At 36.3% G+C, this 10,860-nt stretch overlaps 1 protein-coding gene across 1 annotated transcript; it reads right to left on the reverse strand.

Moving 5' to 3' along the window:
• Positions 1-1,476, reverse strand: BFT (PEBP (phosphatidylethanolamine-binding protein) family protein). The gene is made up of 4 exons (XM_088951915.1): positions 1,116-1,476; positions 930-991; positions 761-801; positions 1-657 (listed from the first exon to the last, which is right to left on the reverse strand). Exons 1-4 carry the CDS (start codon positions 1,314-1,316, stop codon positions 440-442), a joined length of 522 nt encoding a protein of 173 aa, XP_088808041.1. The 5' UTR covers positions 1,317-1,476; the 3' UTR covers positions 1-439.
• Between the last annotated feature and the right edge of the window lie 9,384 nt (positions 1,477-10,860).

The following is a 10,860-nucleotide window of genomic DNA, read 5'->3' on the forward strand; positions in this document are numbered from 1 at the left end:
TGAACTCACATAATCACATTAATTATATATGGAAACAAAACCCAAGTACATAGTACACCAGCCAGTACAGTACAGTATACTTCAAGGGCTCAAACCAAACCGATACAGTGTTACCAGGCTTATGATGTATCCCTGGTTTTCCACGTGGCAGTACGTGGGAAGCTTTGATAGCATCGTATCTGATTACGACTGGTGGGAAACTGGGACCGATACCCATGACGTAAACAATTAAACAAAGTAGTGATTACTGATTACTATATATATATATATATATCAACCTACGTTACGACTTACGACCAAACACAAGCCAACAAACTCACAGAGAAGAGAAATAAAGTAGTAGTGCTGACTGCTGACACTAGTGAAGAAGAATCACTTTGTCCTAATAGACTCTCTCACACCAACTATACTCTCTTTAGGCTTAGGCATCTCTTCTTCTTCATCGTCGTCTAGCTGCAGTTTCTCTCTGTGCGTTGAAGTAAACCGCAGCTACCGGGAGCCCTAGACCGTTCTCTTCCGAGAACTTCCTTGTGTTGAAGTGGTCTCTTGAAGCCGGAGGCTTCACTGTTTGCCTTCCCCTCTGCTTGAATAGAATGAAGACAAACCTGTGGATGCCGATAACTGGCTTCGGGGTCTCATACTCCACGATTTCTCTGCCTGTGATCAAGACGGATTCCATATATATATATATATATATATATATATATGAAGAAGAAATAAATCAATAAAGAAGACTTTTCAGGGAGAGAGACCCACTCACCAAAGGATGAATCGGTTGTGCCAGGAATATCCGTAACAATCCTGAAAGTTAAAGAGTTGCATATATTATTTGTTCCATAATTAGAGATGCAGCCATTAAAAGAGGTTTCACCAAAAAAAAATTGAAAGGGGATCCGGAGTAGGATTTTCAGTGCAAAATATATACAAACCAGTGAAGGTGTTCTCTCAAGTATGGACCACTGGGGCTTGGAGCATCTGGGTCTGTCATGATCTTCATCCAAGTTAACAAAAGAGAAAATTCAAAGCTAGAGTTAATGAGAGTGGTTATAATAATATAGCCAGACAAGGCCAAAACAATATTGGTAGAGCTGTGGTGATCATCAGGTGAGACTTACAAGTGTGTAGGCAGCCCTCAGATCTTCACCACCAATCTCGACTCGAGGTCTGGAGATTATGACTGAAGGCATCAACTCATGCCCATTGCAGACTTGCTTATTGGAGTAGTAGGTCACAGTCATCTTCACGCTAGGAGTGAAGAAATCTACAACCTCACCTACAACTCTCCCTACAGTCAAGGGTTCCAAAATCCTTGCCATGACAGAAACAGTGGCTAACACAATGATGACGATGAGATGGAGAGCTCTAGCTAGCTAGAGGGATTGGCCGACTGGGTAGTGGGTAGTGGCTTGATGTTGATGGTGAATTGGATATGTGAGAAACACAAGCCTTTTTATAAGCAGAAAGGATGAAAGGAACGTGGAGCTTAGCTGTGAAGCTTATATTATATTATCTGTAAATTCCAAAATTCTGTACGTAGAATGGATGAAGGGGATGTCAACAACTTGTTACGAAAGAGCAGCATGTTTGAAAGCTTTCAGACTCATCAGCTGTGTCGGTGTCAAGCTAGATGGAATGAGCCACTACAGTGTATGGCTAATGGAGTAATGGAGTTTTCTTTTTCTTTTTTTAATTTTTAATTTTGTTAGAACTGTCTCGAAGTTCCAATTGTTAACCATAAAATAATGTTTGACTTCCGAGTTAGAGAGTATAATGCAATCATATCTGGGCTCGCTCAAAGACAGTGGAGAATACAACTTTTTGTTGTCATATGGGAATATATTAATATTGTTCCTTATGGGTTCGATAGTTAGAACCCAATACCAACCTAATTTATTAACCGATTAATAGATAAATACTGCCCCTATTATTCTTTTACTAATGTTAAGGCCAGTTCTCTTCAGGTAAATACAATTAATTGGATAAGTTTTTTTATGAATAAATATATTTATTTATGTTTTTTTATTTTTTATGTTAATAAGGCAATGATCATTTTAGTTATAAAAATTTATTATTAAAAAATAATATTTTTGTCTGATTTAAATGTTGGTAAATTTCTCCTTAGGTGGGAAAATTATTTACCCACCTAAGATATGGGTATCATTTACTCGAGTAAGTGATACTTAATAAAATAAAATTTTCCTAATCCCCATATAAATCTGAAAAAAGAATATGGAATTGTTAGTCAATAGGAACCAAAATCTCATTAACCAACTTTTCTCATCATCATCATCATCATCCATACCTTATCTCATCAACCAAAATCTCATTAGCCCACTATTGTTTCAGAAAAAAGAAAACTTTTTTCTTGGAAATTAAAAAAAAAAAAAGAATAAAAAACAAAATAAAACTAGCCTAATTCTCAAAGAATCAAAGGGGGGCCAATTGGACGCAACTGTTGGGCTGGTGATGAGCCCCCTTTTCGGTCTATTGCGACACGTGTTGATTTATATATGGCATCTGCCATTTCATGTTCCAAGTGTTTGCGACACGTACGTCTTTGTTAATTGGTCCTTCTTGAGAGTTGAGACCAATGAAAGACTAATAGAATTCAACAGCCAAAATCTCGATTCTTACTTTATTCCTTTTGTATCAATAGTTATATATTCTCCATCTCTATTCTCTAACGTTGCTCCCTCAACCATCAATTTATAAGATAAAATCGAAACCACCAGAAAATCAAATTTATAACAAGGACAAAGCTAAAAGAAGAGCCTTGAAATTCATTCGAGTCGATCATAAGGCATCTCTTGTGAAGGGCACGGGTTTGAACCAGGGAAAGGCAAATTCTATACTCTGTGTGCTGATGGGCTCCATCTCTACCTTGCATGCAAGGTGGTTCACTAATACACTGATGGGTCGGATGAATTTACACAAAAAACTCTAAATCTTAAACCCTGAACCACGTACCCTAAAGCCTTAAAATCTATAAACTTTAACTAAAAAATGCATTTCGTCATATACAAATTCTTCCTATTGGGTAGAGCCAATAATTTCTCCATTACTCTTACAATTGCTTTAATATAATTGTGCATTTGGTTTGGACTGCTGACCACTTAAGTTTGAATGTTTGTGCTAACTTGTTGGTTAGATATTAGGGTTAGTACATTATAGCATGAGATTCGGGTAGGTTTGACCAAGAGGGACCTAGTTTTTGAAAAGAATACAAATACAAATATATACCGTGGAAGTATATACAAAATACATAGATTTGTACTTTACATATTTATATTTATACTCCTCCCGAACTGAGTCTTTATTGTCATGAAAGTTTCCTCACCTTGTGATTGGTTAGCCCTAAATATGTTTCTAGAGGATTCGGATCGGATTTCAAGCCCATACAAATGTAACCTAGCAGTTGTGTTCATGGCCCCACCCAGCAGCCACCCTTCTTCTTTTTCCCCTCAGGCTCAGACCTCTCTCAACCCTGCTTAATTCTTGGTGGCCACCAATATTCTATCTGATCGAACCGATTGACACAGCCCACTTGCTAGGGCCTAAACCTATAACGTAGGTCATCTTTGCAGCACATGTGAAGCATCTTTGATGTTTCCCTTCAAAATATTTATTGGTTTTCTCAATGGATTGTTTCAAGCCCCTATCTATGATACAGTATTTTCTTGAATTGTAGGGGTTATGGGGAAACCCGAAACTCTAGGGATTGAGGACAGGTTAGGGATTGTATTTCTCCACCTTGCCCTAATATGAATCCGAATTCGTCTTGATTATATTACAATACATAATATAATATAGTTTTAGGTATATTTAAAAAAAATAAATGAATAAATAAATTTGTAAGTATGCAATTAGGAATGATTGCACAATTTCAAACTATACAAAATCATAAAAGTTTCCCTTAGGCTCAATTTGAAAAATACAAATATGTATAATATAAATACATAGAAAATAAAGCAAAATATAAAGTTTGACACTCTACATATTTGCATTTATAACTCTTTCCAAACTAAGCCTTAGACAGCATATGGTTGTACTGCAAATTTATTTACATTAATATAAAACTATGGTAGTACAAATGATTTGGATGCAAATTCTAATTTGTTTTTTTTTATTTTAAATTTTACCTTCTTTTTTATTTGATTATGGTATGAATGAATTAAAATAAGACTTGAAGAAAAATAAATAAAATCTAAAACAAAATTATTTTCATTTGCACTCCAATGCATTTGTATTAATACAAATATAATCGAATTGCATTCAAGGATTTTTGGTTTGCCAAATTGGAGAGAAGTCACTGGATCCTCAGTCTATATCCAGAAATGGTGAAGCTAAGATGGACCTGGGGCCCCAGCAGGAAGTACGAGATTCTGATAACTTTTGTCAGCTGAGATGATGATAATGATGATGGACGAATATTGGATTTACACGTATAAAATCAACCTTACATGGCTGTCCTCCTCAGCCTTGTTTGTTACATGCTTATTGGCTCCACGAAGAAATTCAATGTTGCCCCGTTCCAACTTCAAGCTTCAAATCGAATAAAAATAAAAAATCCAAATAGAAAGGAAAAAAAAAAAACTTCAAATCAAGGTTTTTAAAATCGATTCGGACAACGAATCGATCAGGGGTCTAGTTCTAAGGTCGAATAGTTTGATTGTTTAAATCGAAAAGATAATTCATTCTAACAAAAAAATAAAAAATAAATAAAAATGATCAAAATCAATGAACAGTTCGAACAGTTCAATCGCCCGAATCAACAGTTTATTGATTAAATCAATATTTTTTTGACAAAATTTTCAATTTAAAAAAAAAAACCGGAACTGATCGCTTGACTAATTCCTAATTTTTTCGATCCAACCATCCGATATGATCCGATTTTAAAAACCATGCTTCAAACTTCAAACTGAACGAACGCTCAACGCTAGCTTATGAACAGAAGCTTTATGCCTTGTTGCCTCCCTCTATGCGATATGCCCCAGAAAAGCTGGTAACTTGGTACCATAAAAGCATTATATTTGATATATCTGCAACCGACCAAAACCAATACATATTTCGGGTCGAAGCTGCATTGGATTGGAACATAATTGTAAGTTGCAAGTTGCAACCCTTGTCGAAAGCATCAAATCTGATGCATTTTGAGTGAGGCTGTCAATGGGTCGGTTTGTACTTCTCAAATCGAACCTAACCAATTATGTCGGTTCTGATTTTAAGTATTTGTCTCTCGGTTCTTGTTTTTTTTTTCAATTTGATTATTTTTATTAAATATATATAATATTTTCTTCATATTATTATAATTTTTATGTGTTTTTTTAACCACTGCTGACCTGAATGATCGAATTTTTCGGCCCAAGAAATCAGTTCCGTTTCACCCTTAATCTGATCCTTAGCCAAAAACCATTGATTTGGTTAGTGACCTGTGACTCAGGCGGTCAAACCATTGATATGTTCGACCCGCTCAACGGTTTTTGGCTGTTTTTCATTTTTATTAAATTAGAACAGGCCATCCATTCAAACCGAACAGTCAAACCATCAACTTGGAAACTAGTGGCCAAAACGGTTTTGGTTATGAATCGGTTTTTAAAACCTTGATTTTTATTATACTTCATGTCTAAAATGGTAAATTTGATAAATAATATATATAATAATATTTGTTAAAAATGTTTAGTAAATTAGCATATAAAAATTTAGCATTTTACTATCATTTTTATTGAGATTATATTATCAAATTTTACATTTTAAGTTAGTATTCAAATAAATAAATATTATTTTCAAAATAGTCAGGTCTATTGAGTAAGAGCCTATAGGACCCAATAACTATTAATCAAGACAGTTGTTCTAATTCTACCTAGAATTGCCCAAACCTAACCACCCATTGATAAAGAAGGTTTAGCAAAACGCTTTAGCTGCTCTTGTGGAAGTGAGTTAGGGGTAGCAACAAGCCAAGCTTTTTACGAGTTGCTCGAATCCAATTCATTGGCTCGATTATTAAACGAGTCGAGTTTGAGCCTACTAGAGCTCGGCTCGTGAAGCTCCTGAGCATATATATATAATAATAAAATTATATAAAATAATATATATAATAAAAATATTATAATTATTAATTATAATAATTATTAATTTTTTTAATATCAAATAAAAAATATTTTTATATATAATTTTTTATTTTTATAAAATATTTTTTCTCAAAATCAAGCTCGAACTAAGTCGAGTTCGAGCTTATAAATTTTTGACTCAAACCAAATTTGAGTTCAAGATTGTAGCTCGAACCAAGCTCAACCCTAATAGTATTCGGCTTGGCTCGGCTCTAATCCACCCTTATGTGGAAGCAAGAAGGTTTAACGCTTTAGCTAAACCAATAATAAAGTTTTAACATCAGTATTTAAATATAGGGCCCACATTTTTATACTGGGGCCATAAATTTATTATGGGCATGAAACCTCATCATTGGCTTTCAGCCCGAAAGCTAATCCAAATTCCCCATTGACAGCTAAAGCATTCATTGCATAAGAAATCATTGAACCATAATGATATATTTTCTTCCAGAACCCAGGTTTACAATCACTAAAGAGATTCTGATAACCACTACAATAGGGCTGGAGCTGTCAACGGGTCGGGTCGGGTTCAAGACAGCATGACCAGTCCTGAACCGATTATTACCGAAATAGTTTTTAATGACTCAATTTATCTTTGTAGACATAAAACATAACAAAAATTATAAAGAGAAGCGGGAGAACTTCGTATATCGTTAATTACACAATTGGTCTGGAACACCTGGATCCCTAATCAATTATAATCGGAAAACAAAACTTAGAATATCGGTTTTATTGGATAGGAACCGACCCATTAGTGTAAATCAAGATTCGCTTTTGTTGGCGTTTAGAGAGAATGTGTAATTATGATTGACGTAAAATTTCATTTCAGTTTATTTTGTGTGCATTTGGATAGAGTAAAGTTTTATGTCGTGAATCAATGTAAAACCTCATCAAATGTAAAGTTTTACATCAATTATCAATGTAAATACTACATTGATAAAACCGATATAAAACTTTACACCGATCACATCACGTTTTTCAAAAATGCAATGATCACTTCTTCACGGTTTAGTATAAAACATCATCAATGTGTTTTTACACCAATAATGCTTTACACCGATTCCAAACGCAGCCTTATGTCGGCTTGCATTGAGAAATTGTAAAATTTTCCACAAGTCACAACCCTAACCCAATTTGGGGCCTTACCCACAATCCGATTCCAATGGTTTGGACTAAAAGAATAATGAGAATCATGGTTTTCAAAACCGGTCCGGACCGAACGGTCGGACTGGAAAAACTAGGAACCGGTCACTTGACCGGATCCATTTTTTCCCAAATCTGCTTTTTTCCCCAAAACTGTTGATTTTGGTCAGCAAACCGCTGAACTGGCCAATTAATTGTTCAAACTGTTAGAACGGTTTTGATCATTTTTTAAATTTTTTAATTTTTTTATTTTTTTGTCAGAATGGACTGGCCGTTCAGGTCGAACGGTTGGACCGTTCAAACCGGTAAATGGACCCCTGACCAATTCGATTTTAAAAACCATGATGAGAATCTCAATCATCCACAATTCCAAATGATGCAAGATTCAACAAAGAATCCTATAAACCTATTTGTAGAATGGCCGCTTAGAGAATCCAAAGGCAAAATGACAACAGCTCCACTCAGAAAATGTAGAGATTCCAGCATAATCAAACCACATTCTGATCTCTCCTCCCTAGGGTTGTCCAACCAAACTTTGACAAGTTGCAAGAAGAAGAAGAAGCAGCAGCAGCAGAATCTCTCTGGCTCTCTGACTCTCACCAGAAGCAGAAGGGTTCAATTCAATCTGACCTCTTCCTGCCTGCCAACTCCCTCTCCCTAGTCCCTCCCCCAAAACTGATTCTTCCATGTATCATTTTTCTAACTGATATCATTGTTCTTCTGCCCCCATCAACCAGGGCTTCAACAGATTCAACTGTCCTTGTTTGTGTTCCTGACCTTACATTGGTAAGATAAGGTTAGAGCTAAGTACCCCCAATAACCGTATGACACGTAAGGGTGGACCCACAAATGAGCCAATCAGAATGTGACAGGAACCCCCCCCCCCCCCCAAAGAAAGTAGAGAATCTGCAAATGGGTATAAAGAAATATAGAGAGTGGAGGTCATAGTCCACCATGGCTGATGCAGATGCACGTGCAAGTTATGTACTAGGCTGCCATTGGCTGAACCATACATGGAACCAGACCAGTCCCACCAGGGCTGCAACTGGTAGGGTGGGAGCTTTGAACGCTTGTAGGATAGAATTACCTTGACCTTACAACATTTCAATTGACCAAGGTAAGACGAGAGCTATCTCTGTGTTGGTAGAGTCTAAGCCTTTCTATCTGTGCCAGAGATATATTGGCCGACAAGGTAGCAAACATACATACATCTGAATCTGATAAAGCAATGCAGGATTTTCTGGATAGATGTGTTGGTTCAATTCAAGACTTCAAGTAGTGGCTGAGCTGTTGTATCAAAAGTATGGCGTGCAGACGTGCATGTCGGAGTCGGACACGCCCGTCAAGTCTTTAGGTGGTCCGGTCATCGGTGAGTTAAACTTCAAATTTCAATAGTTGTGGACATTAAATTTGACCCGCCATGGCCCGTGGCTGATCATCTAGTTCAGCCTCCGGTGTATCAAGTTTGGGTTTAGGCATGGTAGTCATGGCTGTAAATTAATATCCATTTGTCCTATAATTCCAAGTCAAACCAATTGTAACCCACCCCTTTCCAATATGATATGATCCGAAAAAACAAAATCTGATTTTATTTAAATATGTGTGTTTGTATATGCTTAAGATTTATTTTCGTAAAATTGGGTTTGATGTGCTACTCATATTTTTACTAAAGAACCATATGTTTCAAGTTTCAAACAAGTTCAGGAGTATTGACCAATCAAAGCACTCCATGAATTTTGATGAATACCCCAGATTGGTCATCTTTTTTATGATACCAATTGATTGGCTCTAAGTTTTTCGGGTATCATAGTTGAATGCATAATATATTTTTCGATCATGTTAAGTTTATTCAATATCTCATTGCAACCTGAATTCAATTGGTATATGATATAAATCCAAAATAGATAAAGATTAGATTCAAATCCAAATATAAGCTAGTCAAATTTGAATATGCCCATATCCAATTCAATCCCCCCACCCAAACACCCCAAATTTCCTACATGGAATCAACATTTATGAAGCTCTTCATCAATCAATCTAATCTATCTTGAAGCTGTCGACCAAGCATGCATAACCATATTATTCCTAATCGATTACTGAAAAACCAGGCGGACGAGGCATCACATAGTTTGACTAGAGTTGAGACTTGAGATGAATAGCCAGTACTGCAATATTATTTCTGTCAATCACCCATACTCTCTCCAGGCTGCAGGCACAAGCACAACGTCTTGGTGTTCCATTGCAGTTCATGTCATCCACCATGCATGTAACATCATTTGCTTCCTGACACTCGTTCAAGTTTACCATTGCATTCGTCCTAGCCAAAGCTGGAGGCTGGAGGCTGGAGGCCTAGGTCACTGGTGTCAAACTTCTGTATATCTGATCTACCTGCCCAACACCCCCCCCCCCGGGTCCTAGTGCTGACTACCCACGTAATTAAATAAGCCACTCAACAACGTGTGTGGGACCATGCATCAAGGTTTTAAAAACCAGATCAGATACGGAACTGTTTTGAGACTGGTTTTTGGGTCAAACAATCCGATCGTCCAATTCAAATGAATGGTCCGTTCTGATTTTAAAAATTAAAAAAATTAACAAAATAATTATCAGGATCAACAGGTCGATGCTTCAATGGTTTGACCACCCAGGTCAGTAGGTTGCTGACCAAATCAACAGTCTCTAACATGGTAACATTTGACCATGATGGTCGCCCATGCTACAATGAATCAATTTTGGTGTTTTGGACACGATAAAGTATTGGTTTTTGACATAGCTGACGCACAAAATACAAGGAATTAGAGACCAGAAAATCCACATTTCCAAAGCGTAATATCCTTTCCCCCCAATGTTTCTTCTTGGAATAAGTTGACACAAGAAACATTAAGAATAAGGGTCCACCAATGATGCTTTGAATCGCTCAATGCAAGATTTGTCGGTATCAAGCGTGTTGATACTTTGACCTTTGTTTGTACATTGGGAGAAAGATGAATGATGATGTAGGGATAAATATATTAAGCCGTTCAATGAATACTTGATAAATATTCTGACAATTTTTAAAAATGGTTTTTAATTTTTTTTAAAGGTAAAGTGAGGGTATTTTAAGGGACACGTGTCAAAAAAATGTCCAAGTACTCATTGAACACATTTACAACTTTGTGCTTACTTGATCCGGATTGGAAAAACAGGTTTGTTTAGTTAGTGTGGACAAGGTGAGTTTAAGGACAAAATAAAAATTTGCAGGTGTTGCTTTTAGGCCCAACAAGGTTGAAAAATCCTTCTAGGGGCATACTATTATGAACTATTTGCCATTGATGAGAAAATATTGGAATCTAGCGGCTGTAAATAAACATAGCAGAAACATCATACCCACCAATAAGACAAGGTTTTATTCCATAAAACGCTGTTAGCAGTGAGAACTTTAAGCTCGTTCTCAATGTACACAACCCTAGATGATCAGGTTTGGTGCAATGCTAAAATGATGACGATATCTTCTATAATCAACTTTATTGAAAGACCTCTGAATATATACACTGGTAAGAGGTGCAAGAATCTATGATTCTAATAAGTAGAAAAATAACTAAGGCCATGTTTGGTTTGCGGGAATAGGGTC

The sequence above is a fragment of the Nelumbo lutea genome, chromosome 6, assembly GCF_056320005.1.
Source record: "Nelumbo lutea isolate HS-2025 chromosome 6, American lotus-T2T, whole genome shotgun sequence".
Lineage (NCBI taxonomy): Eukaryota > Viridiplantae > Streptophyta > Magnoliopsida > Proteales > Nelumbonaceae > Nelumbo > Nelumbo lutea.